We start from the raw sequence: 22,712 nt of genomic DNA on the forward strand, positions 1-22,712 counted from the left end.
AACCCTCTCGAGTCATGCCACTGAATGGAACAGTTCCCATTTCTCGTGACTTGGGGATAAAAAAAAAAAAAACAAAAGGTTTCCTTCCCAAGTCAGGGTTGCTGGCTCTTGCTGGAGCAGCTGCAGTCACAGAGTGTCCTCACTGCGGGGAGGGCTGGAGCCATGTGGGACAAAGGTCACCTCCAGGTCCCAGCCAGTGTCAGCAGCAGGGAAGCATGGGCCACACAGCAGTGTATTGTGCTCAAACAACAGGGAAGGGGGGACAGCAGTTTAGAGGCTCCACTTTCTGTAAACACACCTTACAAAATAAAATCTCACAGCAAGTGGAAAAACCAGCAAGAACAATGAATCCAAGCAAAACAGTTCAAATTGCTGCTGGAGCAAGTGCAGCACGGTACAGGAGCCACTTCATTTGTGGGCTTATTTTCCAAGAAGGAAAAGTCATCAAATACTGGACTTCCTGGGATTTTTCTCCACTGGACATGGAAGCAGGAAGGGGACTTCCTGTTACCCATGGAGCATCGTGGAGACAGAGCAAGGCAGGCCAAGTGCTTAGTGCAAGCCAGGCATGGTGGCGCATGCCTGTAGTTCCACCTACTCAGAGGCCAAGGTGGGAGGATCGCTTGAGCCCAGGAGTTCAAGACCAACCTGGGCAACATAGTGAGTTTTCATCTCTAAAAAAGTAAAAAAGCACTAGCACAATGCCCACCACATAAATTTTGATAAGACAACTTCATTCCAGAGAAGCTCATATAAACCCTTGGAAGAGGTGCTTCTCAAACAAACCATGTTTCCTGGGAAAGCCCATCTGTGATTCAAGGAAATTTTTAAAAATTCCATTAAATAAATTCCTTCCCAATGACTTCAAATCAGAATGACTTTGAAATAAGGCCGATGGGTGTTCAAATCCTTGCTCCATGACTCTGAACAAATGGCTAAACTTCAGTGTCCTACTTTACCAAATGGTTGAAAAAATGAAATGACATATATTGAGCTGCTAGCACAGGGGCTGGCTCATAACAGGCACTTAATAGTATCTTTCTAATGAAATTCATTACTTTCAAAAAGACTAGAGACACACACACACAGATGAAGAACTCTGGTGGTCCAGTTCTCCCTTGACACTATCTCTTTGAGATGTAGATATTTTCTAGAATACAAATGGCAGGCTCAAAACCAAAGGTATTCATAAACTCTTTCCACCAAACACAAGAATATTAATAGAAACATAGTTCTTCAAACATGTTAGATTCAGAATATACCAAGTCACATATACCAAGTTACTTGTCAAAAAAAAAAGTGACCGCCTAGCCCAACAAAACAAGGCACCTGGAAAGAAGTTGTCAGTCTTTTTTTTTTGACACAGAGTCTCACTTTGTTGCCCAAGCTAGAGTGAGTGCCATGGCATCAGCCTAGCTCACAGCAACCTCAGACTCCTGGGCTAAAGCAATCCTCCTGCCTCAGCCTCCCAAGTAGCTGGAACTACAGGCAAGCGCCACCATGCCCGGCTAATTTTTTTTCCTCTATATATTAGTTGGCCAATTAATTTCTTTCTATTTATAGTAAAGACAGGGTCTCGCTCTTGCTCAGGTTGGTTTCGAACTCCTGACCTCGAGCAATCCACCCGCCTCAGCCTCCCAGAGTGCTAGGATTTCAGGCCTGAGCCACCACGCCTGGCCTGAAATTGTCAGTCTTGACCCCTTTATGAGAATGTAGATGCCTTCCCCCACCAATTAAATCAGAATTTCTGGGGGTGGGGTCTGGGTGTTTTTACTTGTCTGAAGCCTACCTCCCTCACTCCAAACACAACAACTGAGAGAGACCAAAGAACATAGGAAATCCTCAACCGAGAAGTATTGCTCTCCTGGTCTGCTCCACCCACCAACATTTGCATTTCCAAACATACTTCAAAAATTTGAAGACTAGTTCCAACTGAGATAATCTGCAAGACCTGCAAGGGAATTTTAAGTTGTAAGGCCCAAATTAAAGAGTCAGAGGACTCTAAATAGACTAAGACTCCGGCTTTCCTCAGCTTGAGTCAGCACAAGTCAACACAAGAGTCCCACCCCCTCCACTGTTTTTCCTTGTCTATCTGGAAGGTTTGGAAAGAGGAAGAGCCACTACCCTATGTCTATGCAAAAGTTTGCTTCCCCACTGAACACCCTAAGAGTTTTTATACCAGGAGCACATGGAGGCAGAGAGTGAATTAAGAGGGAGAGAATATATTATCTAATAATGCAAGTAAGCTAGCAACATGCTAAAGTCTATTTTTTAAAAATGCAAACAATTCAGAGTTCCCAACCTTGCCCCACTAGACTCAGATCTATTTTTACAGTTATTTTAGAACTTGAGGTTTCCAATATACCACTTGCATAACACCTCACTTGTTTGTGTTACGAATTCCGAAAGCCTTCAGCAGATACTGTTTTCCTTACCTGGAAAGGGAGGACACAGGCATCATTTTTGGCCAGGCTCTTACAAGCCTTCCACATTGTGCCACGTGGAATCTCCAGACCCACACGGCATCTGGATCCCCAGCTGCCTGGCTTTGCGTGGGCTGGCTCTTCTGTGTGGAATACTCTTGCTCCTCTTCTTGGCCTGGAAACTTTCTTCAATTCCCTCTTAAACATTCCTTCCACTGTGAAATTTCTTTCTTAGGCCTACCCACTGGTTGCTTTCTTTTTGTTCCCACCTCACCAGAGAGCGGGAGGACACAAGGGTCTGTAAACTGAGGCTTGTACCACCTGTTTTCCTATAGCTCCCAAGCCAGGACTGGTTTTTACATTTGTTAAATGCTTGGGGGAGAAAAACATTTCATGACACTTGGAAGTCATATTAAATTCAAATTTTAGTGTCCATAAATAAAGTTTTATTGGAACATAGCTTCATCCAGTTGTACATTTTGCCCACGGCTGCTTTTTCTACAATGCAGTTGAATAGTTCCCATGGAAACCAGATGGCAAAAACTATTTACCATCTGACCCTTCACAGAAAGTTTGCCACCCCCGACCTATTTTTGCATACCAAGTGCTAGAATCATAGCAAACTTTAAATGTGAAAAAAAATTACTACCGCATAGCTAAGAAGTAATCAAAATGAATTGCCTTGTTTCTAAAGAATCAGTGATTAAATCTGCATCTTTTTTTAGCAGGGGTTATAGACCATTTAAGATGCTTCTCTGTGTTCCAGTTAAAGCGTCACTAAGCTTCTAAATTTCAATATAATTTTCTTAACTCAAATATTAATTATTGTTTGCTTTCTGAATTATGTTAACTCAGTTCACTGCTGTCCCCTACTGGCAGTGCTGGGTAGGGAGAGAAGTGTCACAAGTTAACTGGTACAGAAAAATTAGCCCTTTACTTCTCCCAGGGATAGGGCAGTCCATTGTCATGTGCAGGAGAACACCCCAAAGTTACCAGAGGATAAACATAAGGACAATGCGTCTGCCTTCTGTGAAAGACTGCTGATCACAAAACGTGGAATCACAAACCCTTCTCTTCACAGATAAGGCAGGCGCAGAGAGTTTTGCTTGGAAATACTGCTTCTTCTCCGCAGCCCCGTCCTTAGCTCTCACTGGATGCATTCTCTCGCCCATTAAAGGAAAAGCACACTTGTTTCCCCCTTCCTGATACTTGTAGCTTCTTCACCAGCCACTGGGGGATCCCACCTCTCATCCTAACAGTCCACCCAGCTACCTGGGCCAAGTACGGCAGGGCAGCAAGCCATCAGGGAGTTGTCTAGCGCCCCGGTCCCACACCTGAAGTCCAGATGTCCAGAGAAGAGTCTAGGAAGAGGGAGGATGCAGGAAGCTCCCCTTGACTGTCCCAGGGCTTGGCAGAAGGTACCCACAAGGGGCACACCAAGATGGCCAAAAAATGCTTTCCTTAGGCCAGAACCTTCTTCCTCTTTGGAGTCTCAGGGGTGCTGCTTCTGCAGGGGGTGGGACCCAGCTCCAGCTAAGGAGCAGGGGGCAGGGAGGAAGATGAGCTGGGGAGGCTGCCCTTCCTGCAGACAATGGTTACCAAGGGGACCTTGGCAGGGGGCCAAGCAGGCGCCAAGTACAAGGGCAGCCCAAGGGCTTCTGAGGACAGCCAGGCCCCCACACAGCCCAGCCAAGCCCAGCCACACAAAGGACACTGCACAAAGCAAAATGTCAACAATCTTTATTAACAAACTCACTTGCTGCAGGGTTAACTCTTTAACCCCACCAACAGCAAATACAGCATCGCTGACTAGATCAAGCATGGAGAGGTACAGACTCAATAAAGACTGTCTTAAAAGAGGATTGAAAAAATATATATATCTGCATATTATTTTGAAAAACTAAAATTTTCCAGTGTTGCAGAAAAAAATATCCCAAAGTGATTTCAGTCCATAAAAAACAGCATTTGGCAGTCTGTGCTGCCTTAAAAACCCAACTCAGGATAACCCTAGGAGCAAACCACCCCCTAACTTAAAAAAAAAAAATCCCCTTTTCCTCTTCCTTGTTCAACTTTCACTGCCTATTCCCAAAAACACCCAAATGACAGGATAAATAACATCCAGCCCACTTCTCTTGGCCCCTATCACCAAGGAGTATTCCCTAGGAATCGTCACCTCTACTACAATCGGGGAATTGACCTCTCATTTCTGGGCCAGATACCTAGAAACCTGCAAATCATCCTCATGCTTCCTTCCAGGAAGGGCCTGAGGGCACCCTGAAAGATCAAGCGGGTGGTATACCTGGCCAGGCTAGAACGCCTGCTGGGCTGAGAATAGGGGGGCTCTTCTAAGCAAAAACAAGATACCCCAACACTTATAACTGAATGTCTAACCTACCAGGCAAAAACAAGTAGCAGCAGGCACCAAAGTATTGGCTGCCCCAAAAAGATGCACATCTCCCCTCTTTAGCCTAAAGGTTAAGAGAAGGGAGTGGGAGAATCTGACCTCATAGTGCACACCTTAGACTAAAGCCATAGTGCAGAGAAAGATGTTCGGTCAAAGGGTAGTTTTTGCTGTGTCTGGATGGATAAAGCTGCCATGGCGGCTTTCTGGAAGCTTTTCTCCCTTATGCAGCGTTTTAAAGAATAGGGAAAGTTTCAATTCAGCTTTGTAACTGACAAATACTTCAACAGCAGCTTCTCAGAAACCACCAATGGAGACAGACCACCCCTCAGCCAAGGATCATAGCTCTTTCCAGTCAATGGGCTTCTTGCCAGACTTCTGCAGCAGCTCGTTGGTCTTAGAGAAATGTCTACAACCAAAGAAGCCTCTATACACTGACAGCGGGGAGGGATGAGCAGTTTGCAGTACGTGGTGCCGCTTCTGGAAGAGAAAAGGTGGCAGATTTGAGATTCTTCTTTTTAAAAAGACTATGGCTGGAGATACTGTGCTTGAAGTGTGCACCGATACGTCCCGTGGTTCCAGCGCCTGTTTTGATCACCACATTACCATGTTTTCACCCGAGGGCCGGCTCTACCAAGTAGAATATGCTTTTAAAGCTATTAACTAGGGTGGCCTTACACATCAGTAGCTGTCAGAGGGAAAGACTGTGCAGTAATTGTTACACAGAAGAAAGTGCCTGATACGTTACTGGATTCTAGCACAGTGACTCACTTATTCAAGATAACCGAAAACATTGGCTGTGTGATGACAGGAATGACAGCTGACAGCAGATCCCAGGTACAGAGGACACGCTATGAGGCAGCTAATTGGAAATACAAGTATGGCTATGAGATTCCTGTGGACGTGCTGTGTAAAAGAATTGCTGACATTTCTCAGGTCTACATGCAGAATGCTGAAATGAGGCCTCTTGGTTGTTGTATGATTTTAATTGATATAGAGGAAGAACAAGGCCCTCAGGTGTACAAGTGTGATCCTGCAGGTTACTACTGTGGGTTTAAAGCCACTGCGGAAGGAATTAAACAAACTGAGTCAACCATCTTCTTTGAAAAAAAAAAGTGAAGAGAAATTTGATTGGACATTTGAACAGACAGAAGAAACTGCAATTATATGCCTGTCTACTGTTCTATCAATTGATTTCAAACCTTCAGAAATAGAAGCTGAAGTAGTTACAGTTGAAAATCCTAAATTCAGGATTCTTACAGAAGCAGAGATTGATGCTCACCTTGTTGCTCTAGCAGAGAGATTAAACATTGTTACTAGTTTACCAAATACATAATGCCACTTGCCTGTGTGTTTGGCAACAAATCAACATTATGGAGGCCCCTGGATTGAGAAAGGAACCTTTCCCACACCTACAGCTGTGAAGTGGTAGGACTCTGTATAAATAAAAACAATCCTTTTGGGGAAAAAAAAAAAAGACTATGGCTGTTGCACTTTTAAGACCTTGTGCAATTTCCCTTTGCCCTCTCTAAATTCTCCCATGTTCCAAAGTGGAGCACTCAGCATTTGTATTGGAATACAAGTCCATCTGTCAAGCAACTACTTTGGCTAGGCTCTTAGATGCAAAGAGGAACAGTCTCAGCCTTCAACTTGGCAACATCTATGCAATTTTTAAGTGCCCACATCTTAGCAACAACTGTGCTAAGACTGTATTTACTGAAGGATACCATGATACGTATACAGGTGCTGCCTCACTTACGGTGGGGTTATGAACCCACCCCAAGTTGAAAATATCTTAAGTTCAAAGTGCATTTAAATACATCTAAATGACCTGTTAACAATCACAGCTTCGCCTAGCCTACCTCAAGGGTGCTTAGAACATTACCCTATAGTTGGGCAAAATCTAACACAAAACCTACTTTATAATAGTGTTGAATTTCTCATGTGATTTACTCAATGCACTGACAATGAGAAACAGAATGGCTGGAGAGATACTCGAAGTATGGTTTCCACTGAATGCTTATCACTCTTTTACTACTGTAAAGTTAAAAAATCCCCCAAAGTCCAACCTTGTAAGTTGGGGGCCATCTATTCACATCAGGGAGCTCACTGTAGCACACTGCTGCTATCAGCTAGAACCTAATATAAACCCAGTCATGGAATTGGCTTAAATAAAAAAAATACCTTACTTATACCCTGAATAGTCTCACCATAAAAATGGAATAGTCATGCATTGTCTGATGAGATCTCCTCTGAGAAATGCATCATTAGGCGATTTCATTGTGTAATCAGAGTGTACTTACACACCAGATGGCATAACTTACCACACACCCAAGCTGTATGCTCTAGCCTATTGCTCCTACAAACCTGTACAATATGTTACTGTACTGACTACTATAGGCACCTCTAACACAATCGGAAGTATTTGTGTATCTAAGCATTATGAAAACGTAAAAAAGGTAAAAATATGGTAACAGAATCTTACAGGACCACTGTCATACATGTGGTCTGTTTTTGACCAAAATGTACTGCATGACTGTACTTTGATTTTTTAAAGGTCAACTGTAGTTATGTGAGTAGGGAGATTGTGGGCCATTTTTGTTTTTTTCTTCTTTTCTGCATATAAAAACCAAAAATGGCCAGGTGTGGTAGCTCACACCTATGATCCTAGCACTCTGGGAGGCTGAAGAGGGAGGACTGCTTGAGCCCAGGAGTTTGAGGTTGCAGTGAGCTATGATGATGCCACTGCATTCTAGCCAGGGCAACAGAGCAAGACTGTCTCAAAATTTTTTAAAAATTGTTTTTAATTTAAAAAATAAAAACAAATCAGTGTTTCTCAAAACATCCCCACCTTCCAGAGACTCAGACCAGCAAGGGTGGTAATTAAAGTGAAGTGGCCCAATATGGCTGAAAGCACAGAGCCTAGAGCCAGACTACCTGGGTCAGAGGCCCAGCTCTGCCGTGCAGTAGATTGCGTAACGTGTGGAAGTTGCTGCAACTCTCTAAAGCTGCTTGGGTTTTTGTGTGTAAATTGGGAGTAACAGTATCTTATGAGGTTACAATGAAGGTCACGGGATAGAGTATTACAGGAAGTAATGCATATCACGTGCTGAGCACACCTCTGGGCAGTGCAGGCTCCTTCCTGTGAGCTTCAGCTATGGTGAGCTTTGAAGGGTAAGTTAATCAGCCTCCCAGGAAGAAAGGGACCTCCACATTCTGGGCAGAGGAAGCAGGATATGCAGAGAAAAAGAAAGGCAGAGAAGTGGGGCCAGTGAGAAAATACAGGCGGATCTCAGCCTGGAGCCCAGAGGAAAAAGAGGCAAGTCACAGTTGAAAGGCTGGCTGGGGGCCATCCCCCCAAAGCAGCCTGCCAGCCTGAGCCAAGGCTTTCCAGGGAAAAAGTGTCCGCACTCTCCAGGCAAGATCAGATGAGGACCTAGACCAGCAAGGCTATGAGGATGGACTTGACCAAGTCCACGGGGAAGAAAGAACAGATATAAGTGATCACACAAGGGCAGGTGAGGGGGAAGTGGTGGTAGGGAAAGGAGGAGAAAGAAGTAGGCAGGTGTCAGGTATGGCGTTCTGGATTTCTAGTTGGACAACTGGGCAGATGGTGGTACCTTATGGCTGGAGAGTAGAGAGAGGACAAAGTTCAATCAGGGACTGATGAGTAAAGGGAAAATTTAGTTTGGAAAATGTTGAATTTGATGTGCCTACGGGACAGTGGTAAGGAGGCACGCTATAGACCTAGATCTCAGGAGAGACACTGGGCTGGAGACAGGCAATTTGATTTTAGTGATCAAGCTACTTTAACAACTGTTTGCTTTTAGACCGAACCATGTTTAATAACAAAGATTACCAATATGCTGAATAAGAGCTCTACTAGCCATAAAACTCCCTAAGGGACAGATTAGAATGACTCTCACACACTTTTCTTATACAACTAATCAGATCTTAGTGGTCCATAAGGTCAGATCTTAGGTTGTTCATACAGTAAGTTATTGCTACCGCAAAGGCTTTGCAAAAGTTAAGGTTGTGCATGAAAAGTGTTGAACTCCATGCCCCATGTTCGATATATTTGCCATTTCTGATATACCAATTACCTCCTGCTGATACTCCAGACCACCATCCTCTCTGATGGGCGGGAAGGATTCAAGGATGATGTCTAGGTCTCTGATTTCCACAACCAGGCACACAGGTGCTTCAGTAAATGAAGGGGAAGAACAGAGAAGGAGCAGGCTGGGCGAGGATGCAGGAAGGGCAGCAACTGGTTTGCTCATGTTGGGAGTTCACAATTAGACTTCAGGTTTAATGACTGTAGTGGTTTCATGAGGAAGTTAAATTTGTGATTAAGTAGAATTCTTGGTGTTTTCTATATGCTCCCAGATTTCTTGGAAGGAAGAAACTTGCCTTTTTCATTATTTGTAGGATCACTTGTTAAATGAATGTGACCCAGGGACCTCTGTATCTTCTATGTATGTGACAAGTTCATGTCTACATTACTAATTGCATTAAGGTTGGCCATTTGCTTTCCTCACACATAACTCATCATCATTCCTGTAATTTGTCTGAATTCAGCTCAGTTTTCAATAGGAAACTCAACCCTAAGTTTTAAGGGAAAATAAAATTTATTTTATGACATGTATCTTCTAGGACCACACATGAGGATTCCTAGAATTCTCTAAACTGTTTTAAGTGTTTAAAGTAAACATACCCTATCGATGGCACTGCCCTTCTTCTGAGCATAAGAGCCCCATAGCAGGAAGACAAGGCCATTCGAGTTCTGATTTAGCCAGGACACAACTGCATCGGTAAACTGTTCCCAGCCTCTCTCCTTATGAGAATTGGCTTGATGGGCCCGCACGGTGAGGACAGCATTGAGGAGAAGAACGCCTATAAACACACACAGGGGAAAGAGGTTAAACGTAGACTCAGGCACATCAGCTAAACCACCCAGCAACAGGGGTTACACACATGCTGAAACCACATGCTTGACAGGTGGGCCAAAGGAAAATAGGTTACAAAGAAAGCATTACAACACTACCAGCTGCAACCTTTAGGTGAGAAGATCGGAGAGCATTTTATTCTCCTCTTCCAGTTTGCTGCAGTGGACGTGCCTTATATGCCCCCATCAGAAGGAATTGTTTTAAAAAAATCCCAAGAGATATTGGCATCCCAGGAACACTATAGGCCAAAATGATTCATGGAAACAAAAATCAAACTGCAAGAAACCAAAGAATAAATATTTTCTTTATCCTGGTTGTAGAGTGTCAAAAAAAGTCTCCCAGATAGGTATGAACACACACATGTACAACCCACGTGTCAAAATGAACAGTCAGTCTGGGCAATATAGCAAGATCTTGTCCCTACAAAATATAAATTAGCCAAGTACAGCAATGTGAGCTTGGAGTCACAGCTACTTGGGAGGCTGAACCAGAAAAGGTTGAGCCTGGGAGTTCAAGGTTGCAGTGAGCTATGATCACACCACTGAACTCTAGCCTGGGCAACAGAGCGAGACCTTATCTCTACAATACAAACAAATAAGCGTCCCCTGCCTCCCCTAAAAAACTATGTGAGCCCACCTTTGTAATGGTCAGAGTTAGGTAAAGTGGATAAATTTTTTTAAATATTAACAAGGAACACATTTGTCTTTCTAATTATAATTGAAACATGAAAGAAAACATTGGCTGCAAAATAAAAACTTACATACTTTTTCTACTTATATAAATTAGCCATTTTATTAGCGCTCATTAGTTCTTCATGGCAGCCCTTTCAAAAATATTAAGGAGCAGGACAGAGAAGACAAGCCTGAGGGCCCCAGTCCAAAGTACATCACACACGAGTTGGTCTACCTTGCTTGGCCCACCCAGACAGGTCTCCATGGCCGGGATGAACAAAACCATCTATGTCTGTAGACAGCTCTTTGTAAATGTTTTCCAAACTAAAAGCAAGTTGGAAGAAAAAGAAAACAGATTAAGTATAATTTTGAAAGCTCAGTAACCTCTAAGATACATATGAAAAGATTAGAGGTTACAGCCAGCCTTTGGAAAGGACAATGGAACACATGGTGCCAAGTAATGAGATAAGCACCACCGGTTTACCTTCTGATAAGGTAATCTGCCAAAGACCTTTCCTTTGCTCTGTGCTTGGATTTAGGAATAGCACTTTGGAAGAAGTAATTAGCCCAGGAGTTACAACTTACCCATCCCCATTAATGCCCAGTTACACTTTTATATATTTACCATATTTATGTACATTTTATGTACATAAAATCTTCCAAAGCAGCAGTTCTTAACCAACTTCTGTTCCTTCTGGCAATATCTGGAAATATTTCATTGTCCCAACGGGGGGCTGGGGTGCCTCTGGCACCCAGTGGGTAGAGGTCAAGGATGCTGCTCAACACCCTACAACACACAGGACAGCTCCCCTCTCCCACAACAAGAGTGACTCAGCCCCACATGTCAGCAGGGCTGAGGTTGAGAAATCCTGCTCCTAAGGCCAACGAAAGTTCCTCAAAATAGTCCCACCTGTTATTCGCAAAGTACACCTCGGGAAGTTATCACGATTGGACCAGAGCCATTTGTAAAGCAATTGTACCTGGGCGGAGGTGGAACAGGTCTTTGAACACTAAAGCAGAGCCCGTGAGCTTGATTGGGTCCATGATATGGATCCTGTCCCAGGATAACCACCTTTACCTGTGAACACCAGGTGGCAAGAATTAATGCTGTAGTGTAGGCAGTCTAAATGAACACTTGGCAGACTGATAACCTACACAAAGGGACACAATGAAGGGAGCCGTTCTTCATCCACTGAGAACCCCAAGAACGGAGTAACTGAGCACAATTACTTCCCATTACCAAATTATTCTTCAATTACCCTAATGCACTGCTCCACCCCCTTCTGACAAATGTTTGAAACAATTTGGGGTCAATTTTGCTTTCATCCCCTTCATTTTTCAAATTACAAAAGTAAACATGCCCTTGGCACAAGCAGAACCATCCAGAAACATACAAAAGGGCTTACCATCTCCTGGTCACCCCTATCACATCCTGAGTTAACCATTTTTAGTTACCTATATATACATACATAAAATTGACGTTACTGTACTCATTACCCCACATCTTGTATTTCTCATGTCACATTTCGGGCATCCTTCAAGAGAACAGAGAGCTCAATCACTAGTCACGGGCAGACAGCTTGTTTCCCAGTGTTTTCTATCACAAAAACATTGCAGTAAACATCCTAGTATGTATATCCTCACACACTGTTGCTTTTACTTCTATGGCGTAGATCTGCACTAGTGGAGATGCCGATCAAAGGACAGGTGGATTTTGAACTTTATCATAGAGATGTGTTCAGTTACTTTTCAATGAGTTGAAGCAATTCACATTCCCAACCAGCAACACTGGCAAAGTGCCGGTTCCCCTACATGCTCTAACACTGGGCTTCTGAACCCTGGGCTGCAGCCTGCAAGGAACTGGGCCGCTCGCATTGCTGCCTGAGTGAAGCCCCATGGCTCACATCACCACCTGAGCTCTTCCCCACCACACCATCGGTGTAAAAATTGTCTTCCATGAAACCAGTCCCTGGTGCCAAAAAGGTTGGGGACAACTGCTCTAACAGGTGGAGGAGCCAGAAGAGAATGAAGTCAGGTCAAAAGGGCTATGGGAATAGGTGGCAAGCAATGAAGCAATGAAGAGTAATGAGGCCACCTGTCACAGGAGGTGTTGAAGTATTAGCTGGTGCATCCTTTTGATCCGGTGCTTGCTTGCCCATCCAATCTCCCTCCTCATGCCCTGCCCACATGTTCTTTCTTAGAATCTTCCTCCACAGCTGACATACTCTTTATCCTTCAGAATCCAGCTCCAGACATCCCATCACCAGGAAGCTTTTGGGGACCTCTCGTGCCTCCTCTTGGTACTCACACTGTTGCCAGCATATTCTCTGCATGAAGCAACCTGTCCCTGTAGAGCAGCTTTCCAGCTGTGACCTCTGGTCCTGGAGGAGGGAGCACTGTGAACAAGCTACCTGCCATGGCTCTGGATGCTCGTCTGCAAAGCTGCCCGCTGGCCCATCCGATCCTCATAGGTTTGATTCTTTTGAGTCCTCCCTGTCTGTATGATCACTGGTATTGAGGACAGGGCACTCATATAAGGAGCAAACTGAATTTAATTAAACTGAATTTAATTCCAAAACCAAGGAGTTCTAAGTTCTTGCTCTAAAATGAAATTGTGAAAGTATCTAAGTATCAGGTGTGGCTGCCTTATCAAGATGGTTTATTCACCTATTCCATGCCTGTTTAACAGGTATTTATTAAGTTCATACTGTGTTGAAGCCACAGATAAGCATCTGAACAGGAGACTAATTTGACCAGAGCAGCCAATCAGCAACTGTTATATAGGATGAACTAAAGCAAAGAGATTTGTTAACAGGATAGCAAAACTATTCAGGCCAGATAAAAGTCAAGAGCTTTAAAATGTCAACTATAAGATAGTGTGGTCAAGTCAGGGTGGGGTCAACTATAACTAGTTGAAAGAGACCTAACTGCTTCGTGTTTCAGTTTCCTCATCACCACACAATAATACCTAACGCTGGTATGGGGTTGGTTTCAGGATTAAATACTGGAAATGAAGGCACACAGACTAGGTCTATGTACATATCTCTTTCATGTTTGCTGAATAGCACATGTTCATAAGAAAAAAGACAGGCTGAGATACAGTCAGTCAAACCTCACAATTTCAGTGTTTTGTTTACTACTGAATTATGGACTGCAGCTTAATTCCAGTGTTCCTAATTAAAATATACTACCGTGTTTCCCTCAAAATAAGATAGTGTCTTATATTTAGTTTTCCTCAAGACGACACCCTATGGCTTATTTTCAGGGGATGTGTTTTTTTAAGTATAGTACAACAATCTACAATTCAAATATAATTAAGTCGTCTTCTTCTGGAACATCATCATAGTAAAATGGCAGTCACAGCTTTCCTTCTTCCCCCTGGGGACACACAATACCTAAAGCAGAACGTCCGGCTCCTCACTTCACTGAGGGGACTTTCCCCTCAAAGCCTCAGCTTGCAGCACGCACAGGATGGCCAGGACCTCATGAGGAGCCAATCTTGTTGGTGGGGGTGCCCGCACCTTTCCGGTCACCTCTGGAATAGTAGCTGTCACGATGGGGCAGATGAGAAGGGCTGCTTGTCTTCTTTACTGCTCTGGGACGAAATGCATGGGTTGTGCAGACGTGCTGCGCAGCCACGCCCATCACTAGGTCTTATTTTCAGAGTAGGGCTTATATTTCGCAAATGCTTAGAAATCCTGCTAGGGCTTATTTTATGGGTAGGTCTTATTTTTGGGAAGACACAGTATTTGATTCCCTCCCCAGACAGAATTCATTAATAACTTGTACTTACATCTCTTATGTCACACATTTGGGTCCACGTGAAGACTTGGTGTGGAGGTGGATACACGGTGTAATGTTTTCTTTCTTCTGCAACAAATCCCATTAGCTGATTTAAAGATAAACTCGACTTAAAATCAGACTCTCACTGGAAACCATACAAATTCAGTAAGAAAGCTAATGCAAGTTATTTGAAGCACCACCTAAAATCCAAAAGGATTTTATATTCAAATTCTTTATTTTTTGGTAAATATTTAGTAAATTCAATTTTTTTTTTACTTTCTTTTTCTCCTGAAGCAAAGCAGCAGGTAATATTCAAATTCTTTAAAACAAAACAAAAATTGCACCCACCTCCAGTTCTTTAATCACATCAATTCCCTGCTTTAATTTCCTGAGGAAGCCACCCCACACACACTTTTTTTTTTCTTAAAGGCCAAACCAGGTTTCATTCAGTTCAGGCTGGTGGTTTTATTAAGCCAGCATTTCCTGGAAAGCAAAACGCTTGAAAGAAACCGTGATATGACCGGGCGCGGTGGCTCCCGCCTGTAATCCTAGCTCTCTAGGAGGCGGAGGAGGGCGGATTGCTCAAGGTCAGGAGTTCGAAACCAGCCTGTGCAGGAGCGAGACCCCGTCTCTACTATAAAGAAATTAATTGGCCAAATAATATACATAGAAAAGATTAGCCGGGCGTGGTGGCGCATGCCTGTAGTCCCAGCTACTCGGGAGGCTGAGGCAGGAGGATCGCTTGAGCCCAGGAGTTTGAGGTTGCTGTGAGCTAGGCTGACGCCACGGCACTCACTCTAGCCTGGGCAACAAATCGAGACTCTGTCTCAAAAAAACCCCCAAAAAACCGTGATATCTCGCAGTCTAACAACGCTAACCAGAGTTGGGACTGAAAAGGTCATGGCTTTGTTTTACCTCCTTTGCGTGAAGAGGACGTTGAAGGAGGGAAAGAAAACAGGAACCCACGGAAGCCATGTCCTGTAATCGCGGACTCGGGCTGCTACCGCGCTCACACGACAAAGGGCCAGCGGCCTCCACGCCTACCTTTATAAAATACGGTTTCCCGAATTCTCCGCTGAGTTGCTTCTTCCAACTCTCACCGAAGCCCACGGGCACGTTGCGGGCCGCGAGCCTGAGCAGGGCCGCGGCCTTGTTCCTCTGGATGCGGACCAGCTGCTCGGGGCTCAGCGGCGAGGAGGGCGGCGTGCCGGGCTCGTCCTGCCCGGCCCGGGCCTTCTTGGCGGGGCTGGCCTGCAAGGGGTCCCCGCAGAGGCGGGTCACGAGCTGCTGCAGCGGCCCTTTGCCAGGCGCCCGCAGCTTCCGGCCCAAACCCAACAGCCCGCGGCACAAGGTGCCCATTTGCCGAGCAGGTCGGAGCAAAACCGGACACTGGGAGCCCAGGGCTAAGCCCGGCCCGGAAATTTGCAGTTTGGGACTAAAACGGTGCGGGGAAAGGGGACCCTGCCGGGAGGCGCCCCGCCCCCGCCGAGCCCGCCACTAGCGCGTCCCCACGCGAGCATTTCGCGGCAAAAACGCCCCCCGCCAGGATCCCACCCCTCTCCCTCCTCTGATTGGGCAGCAAGCCGAGCGGGGCGGGCCCGGGGCGCGCCGATTGGTGCGGTGGACCGCGAGGCTCGTCCCCATTGGCTGGCCCCTCAGCATGGCGGCCGCTGAGGGACCGCGGCGGCTATTTTGAACACGTGGAGGCTGTTTTGAACACCGCCTCGGCTTGCTGAGTTGGCGGCGCGCTCTTGCACCCCCTCGGTCAGGGGGGGACCCACAGCTTCCCTCCTCCTCCCTGGCTCCCCCGCCCCCGGCGCCCGAAGCAGTCTGCGCCGCGACTCACCGCCGCATCCCCGCTCTCCTCAGCTAAGGCCGCCACGCCGGTCCCCAGGCCGGCCGGCTCGGGGCTGCGGGAACGTCGCTTCCTAGCGGGGCTCGGGGAGAAGAAGGAGTAGAGCGTCTTCTGGCCGATCATCCCGGAGCCGAGGAGGGAGCGAACACGCGCCGCCCGGGGACCAGCGAGGCGTGCGCTGGCTGTGGCGATCCGAAATTGGCGCCAAGCGGGCCGCGCATGCTCCGAGCGGGGGGTTTTGCTGGGGGCAGGGGGCGGCGGAGCGCCCAGCGCGCATGTGCAGTGCAGGGGCAGCCGCGCAACGCCCCCGGGGCGAGGTGGGGCTTGCAACGGTGCCGGGGGCTTACTCTTTCATTCATTTGGGCCACTGGATCCAACTCTGCCTTTTGGAAGGTCCCAACACATCTTAGCTGTAAAAAGAAAAGTACCTGCCCCTTAGGTGTGTTATGGGAGTGAAATGAGCAATATAATAGTATTGGCTGAGCTCTTATGTATATGATCTCACCCAAGTTTTAAAACCTATTTTTTACTGAAGACCAGCTAAGGCTTAGAGCAGCCAAACATTTTGCCTAACCTATAAAGTTTGGGGGAGACTTTCATTGAGGTCATGGAGGCTAAACTCCTGATTCACCCTCCAAATGTCCCCGCCTTATGCCACCCCTTCCCCCACCATACACCTAGCTCTTTTTTGGTTCTATCTCCAAAATAAATCCCGAATTCGACTACTGCCCTTCCATCTCCTGGTGACAATCCCAGCTGGTCTTCTCTTTCCTAGGGAGGGATTGTAATGGAATGGCCCGAAAAAAAAAGAGGCAAAAATATTTTCTGTCTCTTTAACACATCCTGCATTCCTTTTTGAGAACTAAAGCCTGCATCCCTGCCTCTGGCCAGTGGTTGGGAGGGGCAGGGTAAGTCTTTTGTTATTTGTGCAACAGGAGATGGCCCAGCCCCTACTACTGTTGAACTATAATTGCCCGAAGCTGAGAACCCATACTTTAAAAGCTCTGTATTTCTGCTCATTATGAGGATGAAGGGGTTTCAGACTGGAGTCTCTATCCTTTTCCTTTGCTGGCAAAGTAATAAAAAAATATCTCTTCCCTTCCTCTCCTCAAACCACTTGTCCTTGTTCTTCTGATTGGGCCTCGTAGACAAGTGGCTGAGCTTTCGGTAACAGGATCTTTTGATATCAGGACAATCGGGTTAAAACCCTTCTGTGGTTTCCAAACAGGCTTAGAATAAAACCCCAGCTTCTTACCCAGCCTGTAAGGCTGCTTTCTTCTCTGACCAAATCTCCCTTCCCTACTTCAGAATCCAACTTCCAGAACATTTGCTGGACACGCCCAGCTTGTCCCCCCCTTCACACACTTGCACACGCAGTCCCCCATCAGGTCCGGGCTGAACTCCCTTCTCCTACCACCCCACTTTCTAGCTCATCGCTCTATTTATAGCTGTTATACTACATAAAATTGTCTTATTTATTCTTTCCTTGTTTGTTCTGTCTCTGTCTCCAAAGTGTAACCGGGGCAAGGGCGGGAGCATTATCCTTCTCGTTGCTGGTGTCTCAGTGCCTAGGACAGGAGCAGACATGCAAAAAGGGAGAGAAGCTCATAATTGAAAATCATTTGCTTTTACAGACACTTTGAAAAACAGTTCAGCTGTTTTGTATAAAGTTAAATGTTCACTTACCATGTGACTCAGCCATCCCATTCCTCGGCATTTGCCCAAGTGAAACGAGAAGCTGTATTCACACAAAAGCTTGTACATGAATGTTTATAGCGATTTTACTCACGGTTGCTTAAAACTGGAAACAATCCAAAAGCCCCACTGGCACGTGGTGCTGCCTACTGTGTGGATCATGGGATGGAATACTACCCAACGGTAAAAAGGAACAAACAGCTGATGCAAAAAATATGTATCTTAAAAGCAGTGTGCTTAAGTGAAAGAACTCAGACACAAAGGCTATATATCGTATGATTCCACTTATATGAAATTCTGGAAAAGGCAAGGCTATAGGTTGCCGAGGCCAGGGGAGGGGGAGAGTTAATTAATAGGCTGAAGGAGTTTTGTGGGTGATGGAGTTTTGTGGGTGATGGAACAGTTCTAAATCTTGATTGTGGTAGTAGGTCATACAATATTGTACATTTGTCAAAATGTGCATTACTGGCCAGGCTCAGTGGCTCATGCCTGTAATCCTAGCACTCTGGGAGGTCGAGGCGGGCAGATTGCTTGAGGTCAGGAGTTCGAAACCAGCCTGAGCAAGAGCGAGACCCTGTCTCTACTATAAATAGAAATTAATTGGACAACTAATACATATAGAAAAAATTAGCCGGGCATGGTGGCGCATGCCTATAGTCCCAGCTACTCGGGAGGCTGAGGCAGTAGGATCGCTTGAGCCCAGGAGTTTGAGGTTGCTGTGAGCTAGGCTGACGCCATGGCACTCACTCTAGCCTGGGCAACAAAGTGAGACTGTCTAAAAAAAAAAAAAAAATGTGCATTACTATGAACTAAAACGCTTCAAAACAAAGCCCCCCATCTCGTAGGAGTTTCATTCCAATGGGGGTAGATAGAAAGTAACTAACACTTAGGAGCAACAATCAAAACTCACATTTATCTGGAGCACAGTAGCACTTCTCGCACGCCCTGTCATTTAATCTTCACGGCACTCTCATGACATAGGTGTTGCAGTCCCCACTTTCCGGATGAGGCAGTTCAAGCCCAGAGAGGTTAAGTGACCTGTGAGAGCCCACACAGCTACAGTGGAGGAGAGAGAAACAAAAGCCACGGGTCTGACTGCAGAGCTCATGTTACCACCAGCGACAATAGGCGGTTCCCCAGCTCCCTGTCCGGACACGAAGGTAACCCTCAGTGAGATGTGACACCAAATAATAGTTCTCGAACCATAGATGATCCTTGACAGTTGCAGAACGAATGTTAAACCGGAACACGCAATGCTTGCAACGCATCGAGGGAGCCAGCAGGTGGCGCCAGGAGACCGCGGGCTGCTTGTTTTGCAGACGTGCCTGCACGTCCCAGCGTGCCCCGGAAGTCGGCGCGGAAGCAGAGCTGCGGGTGCGTGTCTTTCCCGCCTCCCAGGGCCCTTCTAGGGTGTTTGCAGGACTCGCAGCTGTGCCGCTGCAGTCCGCGATATGGAAGAGAACCCTCGCCACCCGCAACCCACGCACGTGCTACCATTCTTACCGCCAGAATTGCGTTTGCCCTTGTTTCACTGGTTTGCATTTAGGTGCCGCGTCATATCCATTTGAGAACACTCTGCCTACCTGTTTTAATACCGGCGGGGGGCGGGGCGGCCAGTCATCCCTCCCCATTAACGGGGTGGGCAGGAGCTAGCCTGTTTTTCTGGGTGACTTTTCCTGCGCGTCTTGGGCAAACCCATTCCCCTCTCTGGGCGTCAGTTTCCCCATTTGTAAAATGAGGGCTTGGCTTGTCTATGTTTCCAAATTTGGTTGTGGCATGTGAATTCCCAGGGGAGAGTCCTTTAAAAATTCAGAAATTTGGGCGTGGAGCGCAGGCATCTGGGTTTTTGCAAGCTAGCCAGCTGATTGTGATGCACAGCCAGGTGTGGGAGACCCTGGACCAAATTGTCCCCAGGGGTCCCATCCTGCTTTACTGTCCTCTACTTCCTTTCTAGGACATGGATTTAATTTTTAAAATGGCAACTTAGGAATGTTGCTGTGGAACCACTTTGGCGAACAGAGTTTTGCACTGGGGACAAAACCTGGGCGATCTCTTTGCCTTGCCAGTGATGTCCATTTCTTTCCTGTGGGGAAACAGGATGGACAGATTCCTGGTGAAGGGGGCTCAAAGGGGCCTTTTGGGAAAAGGGGGGGAGCAAGAGCAGACCGGAGAGGTGCCAGTCACGTTGGGAGATGAGGAAAGCGCAAGGAAGAGGCCCAGGAGAGAGACCCCGGGCAGTGGAGTCCACGTGGAAGGCCCCAGCTGGCGGCACATTCGCGCGGAAGGCCTGGACTGCAGCTACGCCGTCCTGTTTGGCAGAGCTGAGGCGGATGAGATTCTCGGAGAGCTGGAGAAAGAAGTGGAATATTTTACAGGTAAGCAGAGCACTCTGTGGGTGTGTTTGATAAAACTAACGATCTTCCGTTTGGAGAAAGCTGAACTCAGGAGCCGTTGATTACTGATGGGTTCAGGAATGGATTCAACAAATGTTCTCTGTGCACCTCTGGGCGCACCGTGTTACCGTAGGTGCTTGGGATACAAACGAGAAAAATACAGGCTTGCCTGTCTCCTGGGAGCTGACAGCTGACGAGAGTGAATTTCCACCTGGCTACTGATTGGCGCCACCAGGGAAAGTTAAAAACAAAAATCATGCAGGGTTCTACCAATTGAATCAGAATAGCTAGGAGGTGGGCTTCAGTGTTTTTAAAAAGCTTCCAGGTGATTCTAATGTGCGACCAGGGTTGAGAATCACTGGTCTCGAAGGGGAGATGGCAGATAACCAGGTAGTTCCTCTGCACCTGTGGTTCTCGACGTCCTCTGCAGGATTGTTGCTTGTCAAAACTGATCGCTGGGCCTCACCCCTGCAGTTTTATATCTAAGGAGTTTCCAGGCGATGCAGATGCTGCCGGTTGGGGGACCGCACTTTGAAAACTGCTGCTCTTCCCTGTGATGAGCACACAGGGATCCGGTCAAGCACTTCGGAAGGTGTAGAAAAACCCACAGGAGACCCCAGCCTGTAGCCTGAGCCGTGTGAGCCCCACCTTCCGTGGAGCCGTAGGCCCTTAGTCCTCACAGTTGGCAAAACCACCCTAATGTGTAAACTAACTTCATCGTCCTCTTTATCTGCTCCTATTGTAGTTAAGGCAGTTAAGTTACAATATTTAATTAAAAACTAGGAGGGGACTGTGTTTCTCTAAGTGTAGGACAAGAGTCACTGTTCTTGAAAATTTGGGGCAGTTGACATTTTCGTGAAATCTGAAGGAAAAAAACTGGGCGCAAACCACAATAACTTTTGAGGAGGGGGCACTCAGCAGGGCGTTGAATTACGTTGAATGACTCAAGGAAATGTTCTTCCTGTTTTACTTCCCTTCCAATCCTGAATACCCAGGCAGCAGCGTGTGTGCTGGGCACTCACCTGCCTGGATCTCTGGGGGGCTCGAGAGGGATGCAACTGCCTTGTTTCGTCTGCACAGGTGCGCTGGCCAGGGTCCAGGTGTTCGGGAAGTGGCACGATGTGCCAAGGAAGCAGGCGACCTATGGCGACACTGGGCTGACCTACACGTTTTCAGGCCTTACGCTGTCTCCCAAGCCGTGGATCCCAGTTCTGGAGCGTGTCCGGGATCGTGTCTCTGGGGTGACTGGACAGACTTTCAACTTCGTGCTTGTCAACAGGTGACGCCCTACCTGTTCAGTGGACTAAATTTTATAAAACTTCATGTCTCCTCCAAAAGGAAGGGTTTAGAGTCCCACCCTATTTTGTTCCTTTGTACAACAAATCATTCTTTGGTGCGCAAGGGGTGTGATCGTGGCATGGCACCAGCAAAGCCAGTCTTCTTGGCGCTCGAGGGGTGACGAACTCCTGAACAAACAGCTGAACAAGATAATTTCAGACAGTGAGAACTGCCCCGAAGAAAATTTAACAGGCTGAGTTGGCTGAGAATGGCTGAGAGGAAGGGGTTTGGGGTGGGGTTTCCCAGTGGCAGCATTACTAACGTTTTGGGCCAGATCTTTCTTTGTTGTGGGGGCTGCCTTGTGAATGGATGCTAAACACATCCCTGTTCTCCATCCCTAGCGTCTGCCCCCTAGGGTGGTTAGAGGAGGGCGTCTGAGGCAGTGACATTTGAGCATGATGATAACAAAAGGGGGGCATGAGCCACAGACATCTGGAGGAAGAGCAGAGGGGAGCTTGGAGTGTCTGGGGAGCAGAAATCCTGCTGCTATGGCCAGAAAGCAGTCAAGAGGGCCAAAAGGGTATGAGATGAGCTCAGGTGGGCAGGGGCCAGGATGCCCAGGGACTGTGGACTTTATTCTGAGTGTAGGGAGAAATCATTTTATGTGATAATGGTTTACATATGCAAATCAGGGAAAGTCACGATTTTAGCTTTTGGTGTTAAACTAACATGAACAAATAGGACTGTGTAACAGCGAAGGTGCTTCAGGGTCGACTCATGTATAGAAGCAGCTAAGGACCCCAAGCCCTTGCAGATACACAGCAGGGACCGCCGTTTCACACTGTAAGAAAACAAGGAGTCTGCAGCGTGGGTGAGTTATGGAACAGGGTCATTTTTATGAGCTGTGCTCGTTCTCTCGTGGCAGGTACAAGGATGGCTGTGACCACATTGGGGAGCACCGAGATGATGAAAGGGAACTGGCCCCTGGAAGCCCCATTGCCTCTGTCTCCTTTGGTGCCTGCAGAGACTTCATCTTCCGGCACAAGGACTCTCGAGGGAAAAAGCCCTCCCGCAGGGTGGAGGTGGTCAGGCTGCAGCTGGCCCACGGAAGTTTACTCATGATGAACTACCCGACCAACACTCACTGGTATCACAGTCTTCCCGTCCGAAAGAAGATTCTGGCTCCACGGGTCAATTTGACTTTTCGTAAAATTCTGCCTACTAAGAAATAAAAACGTTTTTAATGGTTAGTACTTCCGTTTTCACC

The 22,712-nt window shown here is 46.7% G+C and overlaps 3 protein-coding genes and 1 pseudogene across 6 annotated transcripts in view; 2 read left to right on the forward strand and 2 right to left on the reverse strand.

Moving 5' to 3' along the window:
- Positions 1 to 4,148: 4,148 nt before the first annotated feature.
- UNG (uracil DNA glycosylase) lies at positions 4,149 to 16,292 on the reverse strand. Its single transcript, XM_012756583.3, has 7 exons — positions 16,071 to 16,292; positions 15,269 to 15,475; positions 14,235 to 14,330; positions 11,422 to 11,519; positions 10,677 to 10,765; positions 9,539 to 9,717; positions 4,149 to 5,304 (listed from the first exon to the last, which is right to left on the reverse strand). The coding sequence occupies exons 1-7, from the start codon at positions 16,200 to 16,202 to the stop codon at positions 5,164 to 5,166; spliced, it is 942 nt and encodes a 313-aa protein (XP_012612037.1). The 5' UTR covers positions 16,203 to 16,292; the 3' UTR covers positions 4,149 to 5,163.
- Positions 5,511 to 6,160, forward strand: LOC105866927 (proteasome subunit alpha type-6 pseudogene; annotated as a pseudogene).
- A 2,833-nt stretch (positions 16,293 to 19,125) lies between the features above and the next one.
- On the forward strand, positions 19,126 to 22,698 carry ALKBH2 (alkB homolog 2, alpha-ketoglutarate dependent dioxygenase). 4 transcript variants are annotated; one of them, XM_012756581.2, is made up of 4 exons: positions 19,126 to 19,148; positions 19,872 to 20,149; positions 21,248 to 21,446; positions 22,371 to 22,698. In XM_012756581.2, the coding sequence occupies exons 2-4, from the start codon at positions 19,873 to 19,875 to the stop codon at positions 22,675 to 22,677; spliced, it is 783 nt and encodes a 260-aa protein (XP_012612035.2). In that variant the 5' UTR covers positions 19,126 to 19,148; position 19,872; the 3' UTR covers positions 22,678 to 22,698. The 4 variants fall into 4 exon arrangements, with proteins under 4 accessions (XP_012612035.2, XP_012612036.2, XP_075852752.1 ...); XM_012756582.2 differs by lacking the exon at positions 19,126 to 19,148 and adding an exon at positions 19,155 to 19,320; XM_075996637.1 differs by lacking the exon at positions 19,126 to 19,148 and adding an exon at positions 19,155 to 19,320 and having other exon boundaries at positions 21,344 to 21,446.
- The window catches only part of USP30 (ubiquitin specific peptidase 30), a 61,956-nt gene continuing 61,561 nt past the window's right edge, over positions 22,318 to 22,712 (reverse strand). The window contains exon 14 of the transcript XR_012914262.1: positions 22,318 to 22,666. The gene's annotated coding sequence lies outside the window, so the exon portion shown is untranslated. The remainder of the gene's footprint in view (positions 22,667 to 22,712) is intronic.

Source organism: Microcebus murinus, chromosome 22 (genome assembly GCF_040939455.1).
Source record: "Microcebus murinus isolate Inina chromosome 22, M.murinus_Inina_mat1.0, whole genome shotgun sequence".
Taxonomy (NCBI): domain Eukaryota; kingdom Metazoa; phylum Chordata; class Mammalia; order Primates; family Cheirogaleidae; genus Microcebus; species Microcebus murinus.